The sequence below is a fragment of the Phyllobates terribilis genome, unplaced genomic scaffold (genome assembly GCF_046119375.1).
Source record: "Phyllobates terribilis strain yellow unplaced genomic scaffold, ASM4611937v1 Scaffold_2__4_contigs__length_985480577, whole genome shotgun sequence".
NCBI lineage: Eukaryota > Metazoa > Chordata > Amphibia > Anura > Dendrobatidae > Phyllobates > Phyllobates terribilis.
In genome coordinates, this window is record NW_027362762.1 from 113,739,558 (window position 1) to 113,766,929 (window position 27,372).

The window sequence follows — 27,372 nt, forward strand, 5'->3', positions numbered from 1 at the left end:
TTCTTTACTATTTTCTATTCAATGTCATGATTTCATGTTTGCTCAGATGGATAATCCTGTACTAACACAGCTAACTGAAAATTTAACCGGACCATTCAGTGTTTGCTGAATCGCCTACCCCACAAAATCTTGCAAATTATGGAGCCCACCACCAGGATCTCGAGGGATCTCTAAGTCTTTTTACTTCTTGAGTATAACACAGATATCTGTATAACAAAATGTTTCCACATGATATCCAGACAGGAGATTGCATTATTTGTTAACAATTGGGTGTCCTACTCCCGGGGAACACCCAAGATATTTATATGGAGGACCTCCAGGAATGTATGATTTTGCGGACGTTGCTTTTTATCACTTTAAGGCCACGTTCTCACATTTAGTATTTCACATCAGTATTTGTGAGCGAAAATCAGGAGTGGTGACGTCTTTCAATTATACTTTTCCACTCCTGATTTTGACTTACAAATATTGATGTGAAATTCATTCCAAATACTGAATGTGTGAACGTGTCCTTATACTAACTTTTATTCCAATTTTAATTAATAATTCATTGGCTACTGTTGGTTCAGGCTGGCTACTATTATCCTAAGTCAATGTTCCCTAACCAGAGGGATGGGGATGGGGGCCACATATGACTATTTCATCCCCTGCTTGTGTCTCCCTAACTGGTGGCAGCTGTAAATACTATTGTGCCTCACTGATCCCAGGAATGTCATAATATTACAGAGATTGGTACCAGGGTCAGAGCCATAACACTTGTATTTAAGGGAAATGCGTATTCAGAAAATGACCAACTATTTAAATCAGGTTTTGGCAATGTGTATTTTTTCCATGTCACAAACTGTATAAAAAAAATGAAACTCTTGTAGTTTTCACACTGGCCACTAGGGCTATCCTAGTATTATGCCTCCTGTTCTTTCAGGAAATCAACATGTACATTAGCAGCAATAGACTGACTCCGACCCTATCTTTTGTATTAAAGCATCTAATGAGGAGACGGTCAGCTGTGACACCCCCTATTGTGGTTGGTGGATCCTGTTTTATCACCTGTGCATAGAGGTTGTTACCTCTCATTGTAATCCTGCCTCTAATAATGAGCAAGAAGTAGGAGTCTAAAATATCCCCAGTGACCAATGTGAAAATTGCAAGATTTATAATGATATATTTTTTTTAATAGAGATTGTAATATGGCCAAAAAAAAATCCAAAAATTAAAAAAAAATCACATTATACACAAAAATCTGATTTAAAGAATGGGTAATTTTCTGATTATGCGTTCCCTTTAATACTAGGGTATTTTTTACATTTTGTGGCCCTTTTGGAGTTTGTTGCAGACCACAGTGTAGATACTTAGGTCTTAAATACTTCAGAGGGTCATTTTAAAAGAAAGCTTAGACAGAGAGGTTGGTGGAGGGTAGGGGAAGGGGGTTAATGCATTGGAAGGGGGTTATCCTAAAATAAAATCATGTAACACAGGATTGATGATTAAATGGAGTTAAGCCAAAAGTTATGCAGGACCTTGGTCCAGTTGTCACATCGGTAGTCTGAAGGCCACCAAAACATGGCACTGAAAACCTCGTGCTACACCCAGTGACTTCATTACGTTGCAACACAACACACGCATGCTCCACTCCTGTGATAAATGTATGATCCCTAGGGGTGCAACTGTTGTCCTCACTGATTTAGAGAATGGGACCTGAAGTCCACTGTGTGAATGAAGCTGGAATGAGCATTTGCAATCACCGCTCCTATAGATGGAGAATGGAGCAGTGGTAACACATGCTCATTACTGCAACATTCACATGGGGGACTTTCAAGTCCCCTGTTCTTAGGAATTGAGGGTAGGCAATATGTTTAACCTTCTCATAGCCTGGTGCTGATCTTTTCAGTACCTGAGTGTATCAGGGAAGATTCAGTAGATGTTTATTAATTATTAGATGTTTTTTGTAAATTGTGTGAAATATATTTGACGCCAGCAGAAATCCACAAAAATCTCCTAATCTCAAACTCTTATCTGTGTGTCTGGCATGCGGACAATAGCATCACATAATAACTGCAAAATAATTGGGCTGGAGCACAGAGGGCTGTTCTTGAAATCTATAGGCCCCATTAGACATTAGACTAAAATCGGCCAAACCTGCCAATGTCGACAGTATATGGGAGCCCCCAACACATGATGTCCGGGGGTAGAAGGATCTAGCATGTCTGATTTTGTTCTCGAAGAGATAAGATGCTGCCAGACGTGTGTCCGCAGCTCTTACATTGAAAGAACAGGAGCGTTTGGCAGAGTGAACGCTCCTGTGTATGGAAGAGTTGGGGGAGACGGCTGACAGCATTCTAAAGTGTATGGGGGGCTTAAGACATTGGTAGTCTTCCATAATCTAATCTGTCACCAATCCATATCCTGACATCCAGCTAAATCTGAAAGATCTTGCTGTGACGTTTAGGTTAGCCATACACATTAGATGACCATCAGTCGGTCAGTCAGCCAACAGTCATCTCAGCCAAGATTCCCATACAGTGCTCGCTCGACAGCACTCCTGTGCTCTCTGTGATAAAGCCACTGACTGACAATTCGGCTGGTGGCTTATCGCAGGGACAACAATACGACCGGCACTCCGAAATCGGACGTGTGTAATCGACATCTCTCCCAACAATTAGTTGGCCAGTGCCCCCATACACATTAAACTGTTGGCAGAACCCAGTGATATCTGCGTGTTTACCTGACATTAATCAACGGGGAGGTTGAATTGTGTATTGATCCACCAGGATAGACAAGAAACTACCATTCACATATAGCATTTCTCCATGACATGGCTGGTTTAAAAAGTCAGCTCTCCTGATATGTCTGTTTTGGAAATACCTGCAACATCTCAAGAAAGCTTACAGGTTTTCTTTAGAGAGTACATTGATGGGTCTGATACTGTATACTCATGTTTTTGGTCATTGTGAGATCAGATGCATTAATGTAAATGCCAAAGATTCAGGTTTCCAGTAGTTCACACATCCCACTCGTTAATATTTAGCCTCTTTTTGAGAGCTTGTCCCGTGAAGCCACCAGTTTACCCTAAAAACAAACTGAGAGAAGTTGAAGATTTAGGCTACATTCCCATCTTTGTTAGGTAATACCACTTGTCTATTCCATTCTAGGAACAGATAAATGAAATATCCAAAATGGATCTCTTAAGTAGCTGATGCAAACTGAAGCAGAAGGGCCTTAGTGATAAATATTGGATATAGGACAAGCCCTTTTATTATCCGATCGGTCTGACTTTTGTTGTCATACGTTTTAGAAAGGAAAAAAAAAAACAAAGCTATGTATAATGATCTTTTCCTTCCGTGCTAAAAACAGACACATGACGGAAGCCAGTCAGATCCCAGAATAATTAGTGGAGGTCCTCTGCTCTCGTTGGCAACTGTTATGGACTTGGAATTCCATTTTTGTGTTCCTAGAAAAGAAAAGAGAAATGGAATCCCCTAATGTGAACCCTGCCTTATGTAGGGCTTTTACTATTTGGTGAATCAAAAAGCGGTAACGTAAAAATATAATAAGTTTCATGCCTCTTAGATTTGGTGTCTCCTGGAAGTCTGTAGCCAGGAAATCCACAGCAGTGATAAATCTTCAGGCAAAGGACCATGGAGCTACCATTGTTAGGCTACAGTCACACATCTGTGTCCTTTTTTACATCTATCAGAAAGTGACTGGTTTACATGTTTTTTTTCTCATTTGGGATGTAAAAACCGGTGATTGAATTTCATCCATTTTTGATGGATGCCCATAGACTTGACGGACTGTATCTGATCGACATAGAACAGAGTTTAAAAGATTGACACATCGAACTGTTAAAAAAAAACATGGATGTGTAAATAGTTTTATTAAACTCTTGGACAATACCCCTATGAAAAAAAATGGATATGTTCATGCCGCCATAGGTATTACTCCTTTAAGCACTGGTACCATGCTAAATGGTTTGGAGCAGTTTTTGAGAGGTCTCCTACTATGACTAGAGAAACTCCAGAATTCCAGAGAAAATACTAAGAAATGTGAGTGGAAATAGAAATTGTAGAACATTTTCAGATGGAAAGACTCTCCACAGTCACTATTGGATATAGTGCAGAATATATGAACTATGGATCTGGTAATTTGGTAGTTTCCCTTATTCTCATTAAGTTGTATGAGACCTTTTGGATTTCCGGGTTGTGAACTTTACGTACAGCTTTAAATGATGTGATGTATTTCTCCTAACGTGAGCTTTTCTCTGTTCTTTCGCAGCAATTGGAACTCTGTCAAAGGTTGTATAAGCTTCACTTCCAGCTGCTATTGCTTTTTCAGTCTTATTGTAAACTAATTGGACAAGTCCATGAAGTCAGCTCTATGCCCGAGGTATGTCCATGCATTCAATGCATACAAAAGCCAAATTATCACATATTTTGGATTTTCTTCCAATACATGGGATCTAAGGGGGAACGTTTCTCCATTTGGAGAGTGACAAGCCAAGCCTGGCATGTCAGAGTTAGGAGACTTATAAGCCATGCAAAGTCGATATTGACTTTGAGGATCGCTGCTTCCAATAGGTGGCGCTAGAGTTCTAGTCCTCTTTCTCTGAAGAGGCAATTTGCATATTGCACTTCCAATACATGCAAAGAATGAAAAACTTAACACCTAAGGCCAAAGTCGGGGAGCGCCTCATGCCTGCAAGAACACATTCTGCCTCCTCTCACAGCCAAAGGGTTATTCAACCGGCCTACAAATGAGCATGATTATATACATCCACAGTATGATTGTAGTGCTGGACAGCAACCAACAGCTGTTGTGAAACTACAACTCCCAGAAGCTGCAGGCTATCAGGACATGGGAGATGGGATATGTTCACACTGAGTATTTTGATGATTTTTTTTGGAGCGTATCCACTCCACAGTTCACCTCGAAACCTTTTCCAATTCATGTCTATGGGAAAGCCATTTTCTTGTTCGTATCAGGTTTTTGAGGTTTTTTTTCCCGCTGGTGGAAAAAAAAAGAGTGCATGTCACTTCTCGAACAGGATTTTTGAAGGAAACCTCTCCAAACTAGGAGTTGTTCAATCAAAAATCCCATTAGGAAAAAAAAACTCTTCCAAAACCGCTCATGGATATGTTCCAGGAAAATAAATTCACACTGAGCTTTTTTTCGGAGTTGAAAAACTGACTTTTTCTTGTTTTCGTGAAGGTGTTCTAAAGAGTTTTGAAGGTTTTTTTTTCAACAGTTTTAGAAGCAGTTTCTGCTCAAAAAAAAACTCAGTGTGAACGTAGCCTTAAGGCTTGTGCAAATGTTGAGTATTTCTGGCATTTTTTCTGTGCGTTTTTTCGTGCTTGCAAAATTAATGAGATTTTTTAAATCTCATTCACATGATGCTTTTTTTCTTTGCAGATTTTAACCATCAATTAATTTTCTTTATTTTTTTTTAATCTGCAGCATTTTAATTCATTTAGCATTTTTGTAGCATAAAAAAGCAAGTAAGGCTATGTGCCCACGTTGCATTTATGAAGCAGAAAATTTCTGCTGCATAAATGCAAGTCCTCTCCCAGAAAAACGCATGCGGAATTCCGCACGCGTTTATCACGCGTTTTCCACATGCGGAATTGCCTTGCGTTTTTTATGCATTGGACAAAGGCAATTCCGCTTGCGGAAACGCAAAATTAAATGACATGCTGCGGATTTTTGAACGCGGCATAAACGCTGCGGAAAAATCCGCAGCATGTGCATAGAACTTGCGGAATCCCATTGGGGACCATGGGGTGCGGATATACATGCGTTTTTCAAGCGTTTACGCTGCGGAAATTCCGCAGCATATACGCTTGAAAAATGCTACGTGGGCACACAGCCTAAAAACGCAACAAAAATGCAAGTAAAAATGCATCATAAAAGGGCATATTGTCCCTGCGATTTTTCTGCCAAGCGACGCGTTTTTGGTGCACAAAAATACAATATACAATAGCTGGAGTGCCGCAGGTTGCCAATTCCTGTTGTAGGGAATTATGTTCATGTCTTGAGGTTGGATCAGTTATTTAGGCTATTAATTTTTTAGATAATGCTACAAAACATCTATTCATTTATGGATGTGAAAGTTGTCCATATGGTATCTATGCATATTGTCTATGAACTAAAATTTCTGAGATCAGGGACCAAATTGTGACACATATTTTAGGATTTTTAAGCAGTACCTGAGTATTATACATTAACTGATATTTATGTAACATATTAAAGCCAGTTTATGGGCTCTCATGATTGTGGAGGGTGATTTGACATGAACACAGTGACAAACTCAGTCTTTAAAGGGGGATTTCTACTGATATTGTATTGATGATCTATGAATAACTGATTGGTGGGGTCTGACACCCGACACCCTGACAGTCAGCTGTTATCAGCTCCAGTAGTGGCTGGATATAAACAGTGTAAAGACAGCACAGCTTCAGTCACTGTGTAGTTGCAGCTGCTGGGTACTGCAGATCACCTTCTATTTTTTCATTATATGTTGATCTGCAGCACCTGGCAGAGACTTTTTCAACTCGTGATCAATGTCCCACACAACGGAATTGTTGACGTGAAAATAATTTAATATAGAAATATTATAAAATTAGTGATTTCCTTCTTGTCATTGCGTCTTTAGTTGCTTAACATGTCAAGAGAACTGAATGAACTGAAGAAGAACTTAAAGGAGGCAAGTTTATACATTGCCGCAGAGTCCCTGAATATGGATTCTGCACCATACGAGCCAACGTTCAGTTCCACAGAGTTCGCCATACAGTCCATGCTGGAGTGTTTAAAGAACAATGAGTTAGGGAAGGCAATACGTCAGATCCGCAATTGCCGGTGAGTCTGTGTAACCTCCATGCTAAATCAAGAGATTGTTGGGATCCGTTTAGAAATGGATTTGTCAGATCAGTCATGGATCAGTTATGAATAGAAGCTGTAAGGCTAATGTGAACAAAGCCTAAATGGTGAAAATAATTTATAAAGCAAAATGTTGTAAAGAAATTGATTTTCAATGTATTTCCTCACAAGTTAAAAGGGGGGCATAGACCTGAAGACTTGTGTCCCCCCCCCCCTCCTCTAAATGCACTCTTATATAACGATTCATTTTTACATTTGCTCCTATTTTTTGTTGTATGCCTTCCATTTGCACTTTTTTTGGTCACTTTTTTGTGTGTTTGTCGTTTTTGTTTTTTTAGTTGATCACTCTGGGCAGAGTTTAGGGTTTCCAGATGTTTTTGGATGATTTTTATTATTTGTGACTTATCAAAAAGTCTAAAAAATTTTCAGTTTCCCACCCCTGGAGTGATTTTTTTGTTTTGTACAACTGAAATTTTAACGCAAATTTTTTAACATTTTCTCGAAACATGCTACTTTTTTTGTGCTAAAAAGTTTAGACAAAAATAAAGAACAGTTTTGACTTTATGCACAATTCATGAACCTCCTGCACCATTTTGAAGAATTTGGTGCAAAAAACGTCAACAGATACCACAAGACATTAAAAAAAAATGACTTAAAAAAAAGCGCAAATGCTAAATCGGGTCCTTTTGTTTTGCCATAGAATAAATTTTGGAGATTTTATTATTGGGCCAGCAATACAAGGAAGGAAGATTCCCAGTGCTCCATGTAGCATTAGGAAAATGCTGTTGGTGGCCTTGTCTCAGATGTTATGTCTTTGAATAATGAAGCACCTTTTGTGTTTTCAGGAAACTATGGCCCAATGACATATTTGGTAGCAGCGCCGACGATGAAGTGCAAACACTACTGAACATTTACTTCCGACACCAGACACTTGGGCAGACCGGCACGTATGCCCTCGTAGGCTCCAATCAAAACTTAACAGATATCTGTACCAAGCTCATGGACCTCAACATGGAGATTCGAGATATGATTCGCCGTGCTCAGAACTACCGTGTCGTCTCAACTTACCTCCCCGACTCCAATGTTTCCGGCACTAGTCTCTGACAAGAAGCCATCGTCTGTCTTCTCTCCTCAACTGGAGGTGCAGCCCTGTTGGACTGAGGTCGCTCAGTATCTACTCCATATTGGGAAGACTCTGTCACACTGTTACCATTCCTGCTAACCTTAGGCCAGTCTATCAAGCAAAGCGGACAGATGACGGCATCTGCAGCGATAGCGTATAAGGATAGAGGTGTCTAGCGACAGCCCTCGTGGATCTTTTACCCCCCAACCGTTCGGAAGCGCTGTTATGCTTTATCTCACTACTAAAGAAGGGACTTCCATTGTGTACCAAAGCCTATTATACCGAATCATACTTCCTTTCTATAAACCTTAGGATGGCAAAAGTGCAATGTTTCACAGAATAATATATATAAATATATATAGTCTATTTTTTGTTGCTCTTACTATACTTTTCAGATACTTTTTAATTTGTCAATGAACAGTCAACAGGCAGAATGAGGCTGGCCATAGAAGAATACTGGATGTCATGACGGGTCAATAGCTGAGAGCCTGTATATATGAAGGCGGATTGAGAGCAGACTACAATTATGTTGTACACTGTAATTTGGAGGATTACTGTATTTCACGCTGCTATGACAGACATTTCCTAGAATTGCTAGGCTGCTGCGACAAATGTACTTGATCATAGTCGAGAACTGTTTCAGATCACCCCCATTGATTTAGGCCATTTTAACTTCTTGAGGATTTTGGCTGCCTTTTATTAAACAGACTTGCTTTTTTTTTTTTTTCATGACTATTTATACAATGAAAAAGAAGGCTGATATGACTTAACTACCATATTGAAAGTGGAAGTTTGAAGAACGACGACATCTTTTTCATCTGTCACGCATGCATTTTTCTCTTTTATTTAATGTATATTTGGACGATAAGTTGTTGCAATGAAGAGTTCTTGTTTTTTTCTTTTTTTAATTGGAAATTATTTTTTTTTTCATTTATTATATGCATATTATATTAATATATATATATTGGTATATATGTATGACATTTTCCTTCTTGGAATTTCTGCTGTCGAGTGTGAATTGAATCGCATGAAATTCTTTTGCACATTTTGAGTCATTTCCATTCACGCCTAATCTATGTAACTTATTCACCCTGTACATAATACTGACAGTTTTGTGAGGTAATCAAGATTATTTTTGTTGAGTACATTCACTGAAATATATGATAAAGTTGTTCAGTCACTAAACAATTGCTGAAGTAATTTAATGTACTTTCCAGCTGCTCCATATACAGGAATGCTTCGCTGGCTTATCTCTGTGCAGAACAAAAGGATCGGCTATTGAAGTTGGGTGAAGAAAAGGATCCAGCCATTGCGAAGTCATCTGTTGGAGAAGAGTTGGGAGGCTCCCATACACATTATATTATCGGCCAATATTGGCGGGTTTGGACGACTTTAGTCTAATGTGTTTGGGGACAAAGAATAACAAGTTCTTTAGTCTTACCTATTTGTAGTAATAATAGTATAAGTCAATATTGACCTTTAAAAGAGCCTTGACTTGTGATGTGGGATATAGCCAACTTGTCTCCTACTTTGCACTGATGAAGGGTAAGAACCCTGAAACAGCTGTTTAAAAATGGAGAAACTGGTTTGAGTTCATACCCTAAGTCGTGTAGAAACGCTCTTCAAAGAAGCATTGATATTGACTTAAGAAGAAACTTAAAAGGGTTATCTGGGACTTTTATTATTTTTGCATTAAGAACTTACAGGCAGGTAGTTAGTAACTGTTCAACCCGGCGCAAATCTCTGCTGGCTCAGAGCAATCACGTATCGCTCCTGCTTGCGATTCCCCAGCTTCCGCTGACGTCACGTTGACAGAGCAGCATTTTCTTTTCCACTGTGCTCTGTTGATGGGGTATCTCTGTTATACTGATTGACAGCCGGCTCCCTGCTGCCTATTACATGACTTCTGCAGGTGACACTCCTTTGACAGAGCAGACAGGAAGAGGATGAGCTGCTATTTTGCCAAGAGGTGAAATGAAGCCGAAGAATCACTGGCTAAGCCGACAGATTGTCCCTGTGCAGAACAGGCAGGTAGTTGTCAACCACCTGCCGGTTAGTTCTTAGTCCCATATGCCAAAATCATAAAAAGTCCTGGATAACTCATTTAAGGAAAATATTGATCTCCGGCTGCAGTTTGTTATATAGATAAAAAATATGTCCTTTACTTACGGTCTCCAGGTCCAAAGTTGAGTCTTTGGTGCTGCTCCCAGTGTCCTGTATTGGCTGTGGTGCTGCCATCGCGTAGACAGCACGACAGTCAATCAAGGAGCTCAGCGGCACTGAGGGGGTGTCCAGTCTATAGGCTTACTGCAGCGCTGTTGATGTGACTTCAGTGCAACAGCCAATAACAGACACTGAGAGAAGTGCCAGAGACTCAGTACTGGACCTGGGGATGGGGGTTAAAGATGGGGGTTTGTCTTTAATCTATGATCTAATAATCCAGAAGTATTCTTTCATAATATTGAATTTAAAAATACAAGGCTGAAACCAGAAGTCCAAGCATAAAGAAAGACTCCAAGAGCCATGAGCAGCTTGCCAGGCTGTCTACTTCTCTTGACTCCCCAACACTATGGTAAGCTGGTAGCTCCTGGGTCCCCAATTTATTATTTTTTTTATTTTATTTTTTTTTAATACTGGTGTCTTCCTGTGAGGTAGAGGAATTTTGGGTCCCCTCAGGCACCAGGAATGGAAGCGATTGCAACCCCCTATAGCTATGCCCCTTTTCAGGTTGCATTGAGACTGTCCCATAATTCTAGCACTGTTCTTGAATGACAGTCTCCCAATAAATCTAAAAATTTGCTTTTTCACCATGGACTTCCAACAAAACTTGACACCATAAGGGAACATTGGTTGGTAAATATTATAGTGGTAAAAACAAATACCTATAAATCAAGGTAAGCGCTGGTGTAGCTTGAAAAATAAAAGCCATGCAAAGAAAGGTAAAGTTACACATGGAATGAGGACGAGTGGATAAAACCACTCTCCTCCTCCTCAAATCAAGATTCTCGAAATCCTGAAGTCTACAGTGCCACCTTGTTCTTGACAAAATTTAAATGTAATTTATTTATTTTTTTAAATGCCTCTGCACATTAGATAAGATTCAGCTGAAGGCACTAACAATCTAATGTTAACAGGGGTGGCATGACTGCCCCAATAATAGATGTTGTGGGAAAGATGAATAAAGTCTCTTTTGTTGCTTCAGTGCTGTTGCCAGAGTTGTCAGGGAGCTGCTTATTTTACTCTCCTCAATTGAAAACATGTGAATTGGAATGGAAGGGTTAATTCTGTGCCGCCGGTGTATCAAGGATGGAGGACTGAAGCGGCATCCAGACATGCGGTTTATTAACGCGTTTTGAAGTTACAAAACTTTTTCCAATTGAAAACAGATGCACACTTGGCTAAGCGGAGTGTGCATGTATGTGGGGTTGTTTGGAAGAATATCTGCTGACCAAACACTCCTTCGGCCGACCACTTTATACTGAATGGACAGCTGTAGGTAGGCACTATAATCTGCAGTACATAAAGCGATATCCAGGGGTGGATTGGGCATACAGGAGATTAAGAAATTTCTCCATTATACTTTAATTCTAGTCTTTTTTTCACTGGTTTTGATTTACAACAAATAAGATAGTCAGTCCCATCAGACAACTTTTCTCTTAATTAAAGCAACCCTCCACCATGGAGCTGAAAAGTTGGTAGGGTTGGTAAAAATTGATTTGCAGAACCTTCTCTAGTGGCTATGTCCATAATCTGCGGCTGTTGAGCGGGAGTCCAGTGAATCGCCTATTACAGCATCCGTCACTCCTCTTTTGATCAGCTGGCCTGGCACAACCGCATTTTTGCAGCATGACCCATATGTGACGTCGCACCGGGAAAGCTAATCAAAAGAAGAGCTGTGGGTAGGAGGTGGTTCGCTTGGCTCCCGTCTGGCAGCCACAGATTACTGAGGTGGCTGCTGGACCAGGTCTTGCCAATCAATTCCCACCATTTTTAGTCAGTATACGTTTCTCATGTATAATTGCCCTACCTGGTGCCCTCCTCTTGCCTCCCGATATCTCCTCCTCTTAGATTGGTGTTCTGTGCCTCCTGCTTTCAAGATGGCCACCACCGTTGCAGTAAGAGTACAGTGGTAAATCTGAGCTTGGCCGTTCCTGCGTTTCCTATCTCATAGTGCTGGTGGGGCATGGATTAGAGTCCCTACTGCACACACCACTGAGTGGAGAAAGGAAAATACAGTAGCATTCAAAATAATAGTCCAATATGACTATACCAAATACAGTGATTAATCTGGTTAAATGATATTACCACATGTCAATTTACCAGTTGGTGCAGTAGAGTCTAAGAAAATCAACAGGCTCAGCATTCATGATGTGCATGTTTTTGAGTCTGTGGATTTGAATAATTAATTGAAAGGGGGTGTGTTCAAAATAATAGCAGTGTGGATTTCAATTAGTGAGGTCAATCATTTTGTGAAGGAACAGGTATGAATCAGGTGGCTCTTATTTAAGGGTGAAGCCAACACATGTTGTACATGCATTTCTCCTTGAAAGCCTGATAAATATGGGTCGTTCGAGACACTGTTCAGAAGAACAGCGTACTTTGATTAAAAAGTTGATTGGCGAGGGTAAAACTTATAAACAAGTGCAGACAATCATAGGCTGGTCAGCTAAAATGATCTCCAATGCTTTAAAATGGAAAGCAAAACCAGAGAGACATGGAAGAAAACAGAAGACTACCATTCGAATGGATCATAGAATAGCCAGAATGACAAAGGCTCAGCCAATAATCAGCTCCAGGATGATCAAAGACAGTGTCACGTTGAAAAAAATATGAAAATCCAGCTCTTGAGAAAGATAAAAAAATAAACTCTTATTTGTGGAAAAACTTCATTAAACATATTTGCTGTATCAAATCATTTGATAATTCCTAGGAGATCCAAGCGACGCGTTTCGAAGGCAAGGCGTTCTTTGTCAAAGCTACCATAGGAGTATTGGGTGAGTATATAAATGCTATTCTAATGATTTGCACATGAGACCTAATGCCCCATGTGATCAGAAAAAGGTGACTGTTTTTTTTTAAATCCAGTTATACATTTAAAAAGGAAAAGCACATAATCCACATAACAAAACACTCAAAATTAAAAACAGCAATGAAATCCTAGAAAAAAATTCCATTAATAATGATACATGATTTCCATTCTGATATTCAACTCGCTGGGTGCACATGTTCCCAAATTAAAAATCCAGTATGCCTCTCTGGTACGTAAAAGCTGCACATAATCACCATCCTTGATTGGTTTCTTAAAGGGGTCGTCCACTACTTTCACAATGATGCTCTATCCATATGATCGGCCGCCGGCAGGAAGTACTTACCTGTAGGGCTTGGCCGTCAAGTTGCAGCGGCCGGCGCTTGTTACTGAACTTCCGCCTCCAATTCAATGGGAGGCGGATGTGCAGTACCCTGCGGCGGCCACTACAGATGGACGGCCAAGCACCGCAGGTAAGCACTTCTGGCCGGCGGCACCGATAACAGCTGACCCGGCCGATTTGTGTTTTCATTGGCTGTAAGCCATAATCATCAACATTAAAGCTGTGTGCCCACGATGCGTTTTTCAAGCGTTTCCGCAGCTGCAGAAACGCTTAAAAAATGCATGGTAGAAGGCCTGCCATGTTCCCCAATGATAATCCGCATGTGCTGTGCACATGCTTCAGAAATTTCCGCTGCGGATTATCATTGCGGAAAAAAACGCAGCACTACCAATTATTTTGCGGAAGTGCTGCGTTTTTGCCTCTATTGACTTGCATTAGAACGCGCCAATTACGCAAGACTGCATCTGTACTTGCGTAATTGGCGCGTTCTAATGTGCGGATGGTACCCGGGTGTAGAGGAGAGGAGAGTCTCATCCACCCCCAGGTACCATTAAAAGGCTGTAAAAAAAGAATACAATAAAAAAAGACAGCGCGGGCCATCGGAAGGTAAGTACTGTGTATATATATATATATATATATATATATATATATATATATATATATATATATATATATATATATATATATATATATATATTTTTTTTTACATTCTCTCGGTCACACTATATCAATCCATGCCTTTTGCATGGATTTATATAGTGTGACCAAGTTGTCAAGCACTTTCCAAGTGATGCTAAAATCACTTGGAAAAGCGCTTGATAACCCGCATGTGGAAATGCAAGTGAAGAACCCTTCACATCCGCTTGTTTCTGCCAGGGAGATGCAGAAACGTTCAGGAAAAAATCCTGAGCATTTCTGCATTGTGGGCACATAGCCTAAGGCTATGTGCCCACTTTGCGGAAATGAAGCGGAAAATTTGCGCTTCATTTCCGCAAGTCCTTTCCCGGAAAAATGCATGCGGAATTTTGCTAGCGTTTATCGCGCGTTTTCGACATGCAGAATTGCCTTGCGTTTTTTATTGCATTGGAAAGGCAATTCCGCTTGCGGAAACGCAAAATTAATTGACATGCTGCGGATTTTTGTGCGCATCAAAAATGCTGCGGAAAAATCCGCAGCATGGGCATTGAACTTGCGGATTCTCATTGGGGAGCATGGGGTGCGGATTACCAAGCGTTTTACAAGCGTTTCTCCTGCGGAAATTCCGCATCAAATACGCTTGTAAAACGCTACGTGGGCACATACCCTAACAGAAGTAAACACTTGGAATAGATCACTCTGTAATGACTCTATATAATATGAGTTTCACTTTTTGTATTTTTGCAACTGAAATAAATTAACTTTTTGATGATATTCTAATTTAGTGAGACGCACTTGTATATGGTTTTTTAAATATATTAAAAATATAAATCATTTACTTTACACTTTGCAAATACTTGCTACTTAGTATTTTTGGGCGATTTTATGTGATATACAGTGGTGGCCAAAAGTATTGGCACCCCTGCAATTCTGTCAGATAATGCTCAGTTTCTTCCTGAAAATGATTGCAATCACAAATTCTTTGGTATTATTATCTTCATTTAATTTGTCTTCAATGAAAAAACACAAAGAATTGTCCTAAAGCCAAATTGGATACAATTCCACACCAAACCTAAAAAGGGGGTGGACAAAAGTATTGGCGCTGTTTGAAAAATCATGTGATGCTTCTCTAATTCGTGTAATTAACAGCACCTGTAACTTACCTGTGGCACCTAACAGGTGTTGACAATAACTAAATCACACTTGCTGCCAGTTAACATGGATTAAAGTTGACTCAACCTCTGTCCTTGTGTGTACCACACTGAGCATGGAGAAAAGAAAGAAGACCAAAGAACTGTCTGAGGACTTGAGAAACCAAATTGTGAGGAAGCATGAGCAATCTCAAGGCTACAAGTCCATCTCCAAAGACCTGAATGTTCCTGTGTCTACCGTGCGCAGCGTCATCAAGAAGTTTAAAGCCCATGGCACTGTGGCTAACCTCCCTAGATGTGGACGGAAAAGAAAAATTGGCGAGAGATTTCAACGCAAGATTGTGCGGATGGTGGATAAAGAACCTCGACTAACATCCAAACAAGTTCAAGCTGCCCTGCAGTCCGAGGGTACAACAGTGTCAACCCGTACTATCCGTCGGCGTCTGAATGAAAAGGGACTGTATGGTAGGATACCCAGGAAGACCCCAATTCTTACCCCGAGACATAAAAAAGCCAGGCTGGAGTTTGCCAAAACTTACCTGAGAAAGCTTAAAACGTTTTGGAAGAATGTTCTCTGGTCAGATGAGACAAAAGTAGAGCTTTTTGGCAAAAAGCATCAACATAGAGTGTACAGGGAAAAAAAAGAGGCATTCAAAGAAAAGAACACGGTCCCTACAGTCAAACATGGCGGAGGTTCCCTGATGTTTTGGGGTTGCTTTGCTGCCTCTGGCACTGGACTACTTGACCGTGTGCATGGAATTATGAAGTCTGAAGACTACCAACAAATTTTGCAGCATAATGTAGGGCCCAGTGTGAGAAAGCTGGGTCTCCCTCAGAGGTCATGGTGACATGATGGAAGGAGGGACCCTCCCAGCAATAATACAGTGCAGTAAAAATTTTAAAGTTCATGTAACACTTTTTTAAAAAGTAAATTTAAGAACTCTCAGACAGGTATTACAGAATGTATAACACCCCACTCACTAGCACTGTACTATGATATATTGTCAAGTTTCTTTGCTAAAGTCGGCAGCAAATACAGTATATGAGAATACAGACCAAGGTTGACCAGGCTTTTTAAAAAAAAATCTTATGTAAAGGATCTATTTTTTCTCCATTGATCCAGAGAGCTACAGAATGCCCTGTACCAGGGATCCCCAACATGTGGCTCGCAGGCCCATGATGTGTGGCTCGTGGCTGTCTGTCAACTTGTTGCATTAGCACCAGGTCCAGTAAACAGCTATGAAGAGCAGATCTCCAGATGGTGACTTTTGTGACTAGCCCTGCACCGTAGAGAAATTTGGATGATCATATCCTGGCCTTGTGGTTTTAGAGATTACTATATTTAATTTATCTGGAGATAGGAAGATCCTGCCAGTCGCAGGAGGTTCTTTAAAGAAGTTGTCCACTACTATTTGGTAATATTTAAAATGCCCCCAGTGTATTTTTATGGTGGAAATAAGATTATTTCTAATTGCCTTGTCCTGTCCTTTTTCCTGTGAATGACTATCGGTGGCCACTCACAGGCGTGACGTTGACTCGCCAGGGGGAGGGATATGGGGGAGACTCGGTACCCGGGCCTTTACCTCCTTGGAATGTCACGGCAGTCGGCTCCCGGTCCCGTACCCTGGGGTCACTCTTTAAAAGGGGGTTTTAGTGTTTTTGTTAATAGTTTGTCTCGTGACGCCACCTGTGGTTTCTGGTAATAGTTACCAGCGCTGCTGCAGACCTCCGGGGGTGATGGGATGGCAGCTGGGATGTTTCTGCTCCCCACAGGCGGAGCGGGCCCCCGGGGCAGAGTTGATAGAAGGGATGCAGGGACGTGTAACGTAGGAGGGATGACGGCGCAGCTGCAATAACCGACAGAGACAGTGGAGTGATTTTACTCACAGTTCTTTTTAGATTCCTCTGGTACACCGTACAGGTTACCGCTTCCCATGTCACGCTGCGTTCACCAAGCAGGGGTTCAGAAGTCCCTCCGGCAATTCGAGAGTACTTATCGGGACCCCCTTTTCATATGTTCCTTTCCTCAGCTGCCTTTCCGCGCTGGGTCTCTCCCTCCTGCCCTGCGCCTCACAAACTGAGTCCCAAGATGGCGTCCTCGCATCCCTCAGGGTCACCTGCAGTTCCCTGATCCTACACGGCTGTCCTTCTTGGCTACTCGGATGCGAGTATGGCAACTGCACCATAAAAGTCAAAAGCCTCCAGTTTCCTAGCCAAGACCTGTAGTGACGCGACTAGCCCAGGGACCGGTTCCCTTCTTGCGGCCTGGTCCCTCTGACACTTGACAGATTAGAGCGTACAGGAGGCTTCCTGCTCTTTCCGTACCCCTGGGACCCCTTCAGTTACCGGAGCCTTCCTCCTCTGCTCCCCTCCTCTTCTCTCCTCTGCTGGGCCTCATTCACTAGGCCCAAGCTGGAGCAGAGCTCCTGCAGAGCACCTGCTCCACTCACTAGACTCAGAACTCTCTCCTTACTCACTGCGCACCCTCTAACTAAGATGGATCCCCTATTTATACTCCTAACAAATGCTCCCCTAAACTCCTTCCTCCACCCACACCCACTACTTGGTTCCCCCTCATTCTGGTTCCCCCCACTCCAGCCAGGGACAGGGCTCAGCAGAACACAGTGCATCTTGCCCTTCCAGCCGGCCTGGAGCAGTGTAGTGTTGAATGCAGGTGTTGGGGTTCCGGGCAGCACTCCCTCATTACCTGAGAGAAGGAGACACCACACCTCTGGGTGAGGTGCAGTACCTCTGTGGTGACTGAACCCTCAGGGGCGCCACAACGTGACCCCCGGCTGCAGCCGGCTCTGACATCCGCTGATGTCACGTCAAGTTCCGGCTTCAGTCGGGGGTGACTCAGTGCTGCGCTCCCCGCGGTGGATGTTGGGCTATGGGTGGGGTTACCCCGCGCGTCACAGCCCAGCATCCACCGCGATTTCCCTCTCCTACATTCATTTGGAAAGCACACGGTGAATGCGGAGCTGTGATGCGCGGGGCAACCCCGCCCACAGCCCAGCATCCACCGCGGGGAGCGCAGCACTGTGTCATCCCCTGCTGCAGCCAGAACTCGACGTGACATCAGTGGATGTCAGAGTCGGCTGCAGCCGGGGGTCACGTGATGCCGGTGAGTGACCAGTGATAGCGCCGCTAACAGGCAAGAAGGACAGGACAAGGTAATTAGAAATACTATTATTTCCAACATAAAAATACATTGGGGGCATTATCCATAGTAGTTGGCTGGATGTGATAGTGTGGTGGGAGTGCCTGATGCAAGAATACTGAATCAGGGTAAGGTGACAACCATTGGATGTAAGTATACAGCCTCAGTTTGATTACAATGGGAAAGCTTTGGCTGTCATTATAATGGTAATTGGGGCTTTGGGTGACGCTACTTTGGGGGAGGGCAGGAGCAGGATGTCACTACTCCGAGGGGATCTGGATGTGGCTCGTGACCCTCTCTCAGAGCTGAATGTGGCTATCCAGATAAGAAAGGTTGAAGACCACTGCCCTATACAGTGTCTATAGCACTCTGCCATCTCCAGCAGTTCCAAAACAATAAATGGAGAAGTAGTATTTCCCAGCGGTCGAACCCCAAAAGAGGAGAACGTGATCACAGCAAATTATCTATTCACAGGATAAGATGGAGCCAAGTACCTGATTGTTACTGCTGCAATTTATAAACTTTTAAAAAATGGGACAAAATGTACTTATTAAATGCAAGACTGTTAATTCTAAGAAAAGAGACTTCAGGCTTTGTTATGCGATTACAATATGGAAACATTGCATTCATATACAATAACTCTTAGTAACTACATGCTACACACGCCCCCTGAGGAAGCAGGGTGAAACGCGCATTGGGGCTCGGGGCTGCACTGGGTAAGACCATTTTCTTTACTGATGTGCATAGAACCTGTTTGTTTAACCCCTTCACCCCTGGGCCATTTTCCGTTTTTGCGCTTTTGTTTTTTGCTACCCTTCTTCCCAGAGCCATAGTTTTTTTATTTTTCAATCAATATGGCCATGTGAGGGCATATTTTTTGCGGGACGAGTTGTACTTTTGAACGAAACCATTGGCTTTACCATATCGTGTACTGGAAAACAGGAAAAAATTCCAAGTGCGGTGAAATTGCAAAAAAGTGCAATTCCACAGTTGTTTTTTTGTTTTTTAACCATGTTCACTGAATGCTAAAACTGACCTGCCATTTTGATTCTCCAGGTCATTACGAGTTTGTCGATACCTAACATGTATAGGTTCTTTTTTATTTAAGTCGTGAAAAAAATCCAAAGTTTGCTAAAAAAAAAAAAAAAAATGTCACCCTTTTCCAAGACCCGTAGTGTCTCTATTTTCCAAGATCTGGGGCCGGGTGAGGGCTTATTTTTGCTCGCTAAGCTGACATTTTTATTGATACCATTTTGGAGTAGATATGTTTTGATCGCCTGTTATTGCATTTTATTGCACTGTTGCAGCTACCAAAAAAAACGTAATTCTGGCATTTTGATTTTTTTCTCTCGTTACGCCGTTTATCGATCCAATTAATTATTTTTATATATTGATAGATCGGGCGATTCTAAACGTGGCGATAGCAAATATCTGTATATTTGATTTTTCTTTTATTGTTTTATTTTGAATGGGGCAAAAGGGGGGAGATTTAAACTTTTATTTATTTTTTTCAAAAAACTTTTTTTTTCACTTGCTTCAGTAGTCTCGATCAGATCGCCTGTGTGTAGCAGAAATGCTCATTGGCTATGAGCGCCGACCGCTGGGCAGCTCTCATAGCATCCCGGCAATGACAACCGCAGGGGTCTCCTGCAGACCCCAGGTTGTCATGCCAACCCTTTAGTGACCCGCGGTCATGTGACACGGGCGCCAATGGGCGGGATTAGTGAAGCCCTTCCACCGCGGCCATGTTAAATGCCACTGTCAGAGATTGACAGCGGCATTTAACATGTTAAAAGCCGCGGGTGGATCGCGATTCCACCCGCGACTGTTAGGGGCACATGTCGGAAAGGGGTTAAACTTTAGCTATGCCTGCAATTGTGTTTCTTTGGTCTAACCGTGTGCATGGGTAATTGATTTCTCAGCACTATACACTTTTGAATCCATGATTATCTGGCTTATGAATATATGATGGCAATTTAAAAAAAAAATTCTTCTCCCATAGAGGCAATCGCTAACTGGGACGTGTAGTGATATATTAACTGATATTAAGCACATGTCTGAAACTGTGTAGACAATTTTAGCACCATTTAACTTTAGTATACATGAGGGTTAGTATAATATCTGTAATCAGATGAATATATAATGAGTGAATGCACCGAATTGGCTCTGAATTCTGCAATATATAGAACTATAACACTAGTTATCCCTCTCATGTGTGCCACCATTGGTGATGTAAACTACATACACTGTTTTAATACTTACTATTGTATGACATTGCTTCTGTATGCAGTGCAGCCAATCGAGGAAATCTTGGTTTTTAATGTCTGTTATTGTTATTTTAGACATTTCTAAATAAAGAATGATTTTATAATTTTTGGCGTAGTAATTTTTACCAGTTTGCCTCCCTAGGACTTTGGTCTATGGGAGCTGTTACTGTATGTGTTATAATTGAAGAGGTGCCTCCTATACTGTTACTATAGGTTGATCAAAGAATGCTGTCAGTACAGATTGGTCACTAGAGGGTAATAAAACCTAAATTTATACCCAAATTTCACACCATCCAGTATAAATGGGCCCATAGATACATCATTTATAAGGTAGCAGTAACTCAACATTATCCTCAGCCACAACTTCCAAGGAATTCCATGGAGAGTGACACTATTAACAGTAGAGATGGGTGAACCCCAATTGTAAAGTTCGAGGTCCGTGCAGGACACCCAGTGTCCGTGCACGGAACCCGAACACAGACTTCTCCAGTAAGACCGTGTTACTGTTCGGGTTCGGCAGCCCGAACAAAGCTTATTGAGATCAACAAGTTTTTCCTGTGTGGGCACTTCTGACCCCATTACAGCCATGTCGAGTATTGGCATGGCTGTGATTGGCCAGCAAACCATGTAAAAAAAAAAAAAAAAAAAAAAAAAAGACTTGTTGTTCCCTCTATTTTTTATAACAAGTGCAGGTAAAACAGACAATTTTTTTAAATTATTTAAATAGATAATTAAAAAGAATGGTATGGCCCCCCCCCCTATTTATGATAACCAGCCAAGCTAAAGCAGACAGCTGGGGGCTGGTATTCTTAGGCTGGGAAGGCCAATGGATATTTGGCCCTTCCCAGCCTAAAAATAGCAGCCATCCCAGAAAAGGCACATCCATTAGATGCACCAATTCTGGCGCTTTGCCCGACTCTTCCCACTTGCCCTGGTGCGTTAGCAAGCGGGGTAATATTTTGGAGTTGATGTCAGCTGTGTAATGTCCGCTCACATCAAGCACAGAGGTTAGTAATGAGGCGGCGTCTATCAGACACCCCCATTACTAACCTCGTAAGTAAAAAGAGAAGAAAAAAAAACAGAAAAAAATATATTTTTTTCAAATAAAGATTTTTTTTTTCCTGTGTGTTTTTTTTTCTCTTTTTACTTAATGGGTTAGTATTGAGGGGCTTGATGTTAGCGCACATTACAGAGCTGACATTAACCTCAAAATATTACCCCACTTGCCAAAGCACCAGGGCAAGCGGTAAGAGCTGAGGCAAAGTGCCAGGCTTGGTGCATCTAATGAATGCGCCATTTCTGGGGAGGCTGCAGGCTATTCTTATTAGGCTGGGTAGGGGCCATGGATATTGGCCCCTTCCCAGCATGTTAAGACCAGCTCACAGCTCTCTGCTTTCCTTTGGCAGATAATTAAAAATAGGGGTTTAATAAATAAATAAATGAGAAAAAACTACATGGGGTCCCCCCCGTACTTATGGTAATCAGCCAAGGTAAAGCAGGAAGCTGGAGGCTAGCATTCTCAGGCTGTTCTCAGGTCCATGGATATTTGGCCCTCTCCAGCCTAAAAATAGCAGCCCACAGCCACCCCAGTAAAGATGCATCCATTAGATACACCAATTCTGGCACTTTGCCCGACTCTTTCCACTTGCCCTAGTGCGTTGGCAAGCGGGATAATAAACTGTGAGCAGAATTATTAGGCAAATGAGTATTTTGATCACATGATACTTTTTATACATGTTGTCCTACTCCAAGCTGCATAGGCTTGAGAGCCAACTACCAATTAAGTAATTCTGGTGATGTGCATCTCTGTAATGAGGAGGGGTGTTGACTAATGACATCAACACCCTATATAAGGTGTGCTTAATTATTAGGCAACTTCCTTTCCTTTGGGAAAATGGGTCAGAAGAGAGATTTGACGGGCTCTGAAAAGTCCAAAATTGTGAGATGTCTTGCAGAGGGATGCAGCAGTCTCGAAATTTCCAAACATTTGAAGCGTGATCACCGAACAATCAAGCGTTTCATGGCAAATAGCCAACCGGGTCGCAAGAAGTGTGTTGGCCAAACGCAAAATAACTGCCTATGAATTGAGGAAAATCAAGCGTGAAGCTGCCAAGATGCCATTCGCCACCAGTTTTGCCATATTTCAGAGCTGCAACGTTACTGGAGTATCAAAAAGCACAAGGTGTGCGATACTCAGGGACATGGCCAAGGTATGGAAGGCTGAAAAACGACCACCTTTGAACAAGAAACATAAGCTAAAACGTCAAGAATGGGCCAAGAAATATCTTAAGACTGATTTTTCAAAGGTTTTATGGACTGATGAAATGAGAGTGACTCTTGATGGGCCAGATGGATGGGCCAGAGGCTGGATCAGTAAAGGGCAGAGAGCTCCACTCCGACTCAGACGCCAGCAAGGTGGAGGTGGGGTACTCGTATGGGCTGGTATCATCAAAGATGAACTTGTGGGACCTTTTCGGGTTAAGGATGGAGTGAAGCTCAACTCCCATACCTACTGCCAGTTTCTGGAAGACAACTTCTTCAAGCAGTGGTACAGGAAGAAGTCGGTATCGTTCAAGAAAAACATGATTTTTATTCAGGACAATGCTCCATTACATGCATCCAAATACTCCACAGCGTGGCTGGTCAGTAAAGGTCTAAAAGAAGAAAAAATAATGACATGGCCCCCTTGTTCACCTGATCTGAACCCCATAGAGAACCTGTGGTCCATCATAAAATGTGAGATCTACAGGGAGGGAAAACAGTACACCCCTCGGAAGAGTGTCTGGGAGGCTGTGGTGGCTGCTGCACGCTATGTTGATCGAAAACTGATCAAGAAACTGACAGAATCTATGGATGGAAGGCTGTTGAGTGTCATCATAAAGAAAGGTGGCTATATTGATCCCTAATTTTTTGGTTTTTTGTTTCTGCATGTCAGAAATGTTTATTTCTAAATTTTGTGCACTGATATTGGTTTACCTGGTGAAAATAAACAAGTGAGATGGGATTATATTTGTTTTTTATTAAGTTGCCCAATAATTCTGCACAGTAATAGTTACCTGCACAAACAGATATCCTCCTAAGATTGCCAAATCTAAAAAAACCCACTCCAACTTCCAAAAATATTAAGCTTGGATATTTGAGTCTTTTGGGTTGATTGAGAACATAGTTGTTGATCAATAATAAAAATAATCCTCTAAAATACAACTTGCCTAATAATTCTACACACAGTGTATTTTGGGGTTGATGTCAGCTTTGTAGTGTCAGCTGACATCAAGCCAAGAGGCTAGTAATGGAAAGGCGTCTATAAGCCCCCCCCCCCCCATTACTAAACCCATAAGTTTAAAACAAAAAAACACACAGAGAAAAGTCCTTTATTTGTACAAATCACTCCCCGACCCTCTTTTACCCATTTATTACCTTTGAAAAATCAAATAATCAAAAAGGGTTCGCCATAAATCCATACCACGTCCCACGATGATCCCCAACTCTGCTATATCCAGATGCAGTGCTGAGCGATGGCATCAGTAATGTGGAACACACGCTGGAACACACTGACCGTAGCATGTGAATCAAGCTGCTGCAAAGATCGCTGATGTCAATAACGTTATCGCAGTTCATAGCCGACAAACTACGGAAAGAAATTTCTCACGCTGTGAGCGCTGACATCAGCAAGAGTACCGCAGTTCATCGGCTATGAACTGCAATAGCGCTCAACGCAGCAGCCAGATTCAAACGCTACGGTCAGTGTGTTCTAGCTGTCGTGCTGAGCGGTCACATTACTGATCGCCGTGTGACGTGGGATGGATTTACGGTGGATCCCTTTGGTTTATTTTATTTTTTAAAGTTAATAAATGGGTAAAAGAGGGTCAGGGAGTGTTTTCTAAAATTAAAGGACTTTTATGTGCGTGTGTTTATTATGTTTGACTACAGTGTTAGTACTGGAGGTGTCTGATAGACACCTCTCCATTACTAACCCCTGGGCTTGATGTCTGTGGACATTACACAGCCGGCATCAACCCGAAACCCATAACACCCGCTGGTGTTATTAGTATGGCAGGGGGCCAATATCCATGAACCCTTCCCAGCCTATTAATATCAGCCCGCAGCGGGCAGGATTTGATCAGCTGTCATGTGCCCCTAACAGCCGTGAGTGGAATCATGATCTACCTGCGGCTGTTAACATATTAAACGCAGCTGTCAATCTCTGACAGCTGCATTTAACATGATTGCATTTCGCGTCTGTGGAGACAAGGGGGGTCTCCCGTGGGCATAATACTACCCAGAAAGCATAGGGTAAGGGTAAAACAGTGTGGCAATACTTTTTTGAACGACAAACAGACAAGAAACATATAGAACAGTCCCAACAAATACCAAAGATGGTGCAAATAACAGAGTCTCAACCTTCCGCTGACTCATAGGGATTAGAGCAGCTTCGACTTTGGGGCTTCCAGGGCCGACTATCCCCACCAGTGGCACCCCACTTTTGGCGGACACCCACAGAGAGGAGGTAAGAACACGTTTAGGAAGCTGACAGTTCATTGAGGTATGTGGCCAGGAGACCCGAGGATCCAAACCTGGCTTCTCCAAATATATCCATGGAACCAGATGACCGGAGGGTCCAAACCTGGCTTCTCCGAGTATATCCATGGGGGCCAGGTGATCTGAGGGTCTCTACCTGGCTTCCCCAAACATATCCATGGGGCCAGGTGACCGGATGGTCCCAACCTGGCTTTCTCCCAGTGTATCCATGGGTTTCAGGTGACCGGAGGGTCCCAACCTGGCTACCCCAAACATCTCCATGGGACCAGGTGACCGAAGGATCCCAACCTGGTTTCCCCAAATGTGTCCATGGGTTCTGTGAAAGTCAATGGAACAAATCTGTATTCCTCTAGCCAGGGCTGTGGTCCCTTAAGCTGGCATCCTGTAGAATTCAAATCTGTGTCCCTCTTGATGGAGCCATGGTGTCCTGTAGAGATGTCACGTAGAGTGTTCCTGGCTGTGGTTTTGTAAAGGACCTCTGATACACTGGCATATCCCCCTTAAATAGTTCACAATTCTCCTTTAAGACATTATTCACAGGTCAGGGGGGAGATGAGATGAGTTTAACTCTCGTTGTTTGAGCATTTAATTGATTTGCATAGTTTGCCCTCCTCTGTTTTGCGAGTCAACAAGCCACAGGGCCCACACAATGGTTAGTCAACATATTTAGCAAACATCCATTGTTCAAAGACCCTGCATCCCTGTCTTGCAACGTTAGCAGACAATAACTTGCAGTAAATATCAACTCAAGTGTTAACATCCAAGCTTATACAAATAATATTCTGTGCTTCTTGAACAACCAAAGAAAAACACATCAATTCAAAAGTCGACATTAAGATAATAGAGTATTTCTCCTGGCCTACTGAATTTACGTCTGGATAATTAAGATTAAATGCTGTGTCGTCACAGCGTCACAAACTCCACCCATCGGCACCCCTGTCACATGATCGCGGGGCGTCAATGGGTTGGCATGACAACCGGAGTCTGCAGAAGACCACTGTGCTTGTCATTGCTGATTTGCCATGAACGGGGGCCCAGGTAGCACAAGCGGTCAGACGATCGCAGCTTCAAGTCTCCTAAGGAGACTATTGAAGCAAGTAAAAAGAAAAAATATATATTTTTAAAAAATAGAAAAACAATATAAAAGTTCAAATCACCCTCCTTTAGCCCCATTCAAATTAAAACAATATTTTTTTTTTTAAAGAAAACACATATTTGGTATCGCTGCGTTCAGAAACGCCCGATCTATCAAAATAAATTAAACCGATCGGTAAACAGCATAGCCAGAAAAAAATCAAAACGTCAAAATTACGTTTTTTGGGGTCGCAGCAACATTGCAAATAAAATACAATAACTAGTAATCAAAACATCATATCTACCACAAAATGGGATCAATAAAAATGTGCAAACTAAAATCCCTAACCCAACCCCAAATCCCAAACACAGGAGATGCTACGGGTCTCAGAAAATGGCGCTTTTTTTCTTTTTTTTTCAAACTTTGGATTTTTTTTCACCACTTAGAAAAAAAGGACCTATTTGTGTTTGGTATCTGCAAACTCGTAATGACCTGGAGAATCATAATGGCAGGTTAGTTTTAGCATTTAGTGAACATTATAGAAAAAAAAAAAAAAGAATTGCCCTTTTTTAAAAAAAATCCAGAGGTTGTGAAAGGGTTAAATATCACATCTGCACAGTCAGTGTACTGGTATTCAAAAAAAAAAAAAATGGCGCCACATGCGCAATAGCATCTGTCAGCAAACGATGCTCTCAATCTGTGCAGGTGCCGCCCACTGTGTACCAAGGACAAGTGCACTAGAAGAGGCAGTCATCGCTGCTGCACCTATTTGCTATTACTAGTATTAAAATAATAAGTTCAGCCCCACTACATATATAGATAGATAGATCCATATATTAAGCTTTTCATTATCTTTTATCAACTTATACGTGTAGCATCAGCATCTCTGCCCCCTGCCAGGCAGAGACGCCGTCCCCCTTACCGCCGGTCTCCTGGTCCGGCGTCTTCCGGCCTCCCTGCTGCTACTGCTGGTGCACGCAGCTTCCCGGGCACTGTGCTTAGGGCGCGCTCTCCCTCCTTCTTAAAGCGGCCGCGCCCGCCATCCTAAAAAGTCACCGGCCAATGGCCGGAGGACTTTCCCTATTTAAAGCACCACCTCCAATATGGAGGTGCCCGTGCAAGGTGGTTGCTCTGTGATTCTTACTGTTTCTTCAGCCCTCAGGTCCCTCTGCAAGTCAGTCC

General features: G+C 42.1%; 1 protein-coding gene across 8 annotated transcripts in view; it reads left to right on the forward strand.

The window, feature by feature from the left end:
* The window catches only part of FRY (FRY microtubule binding protein), a 444,805-nt gene extending 435,624 nt beyond the window's left edge, over nt 1-9,181 (forward strand). For all 8 annotated transcript variants that reach the window (XM_073662506.1, XM_073662507.1, XM_073662508.1 and 5 more), the window contains 3 exons: nt 4,273-4,383; nt 6,647-6,849; nt 7,716-9,181. In XM_073662506.1, the coding sequence (XP_073518607.1) occupies nt 4,273-4,383; nt 6,647-6,849; nt 7,716-7,974 (573 nt within the window). In that variant the 3' untranslated portion in view covers nt 7,975-9,181. The remainder of the gene's footprint in view (nt 1-4,272; nt 4,384-6,646; nt 6,850-7,715) is intronic.
* Nucleotides 9,182-27,372: the final 18,191 nt, after the last annotated feature.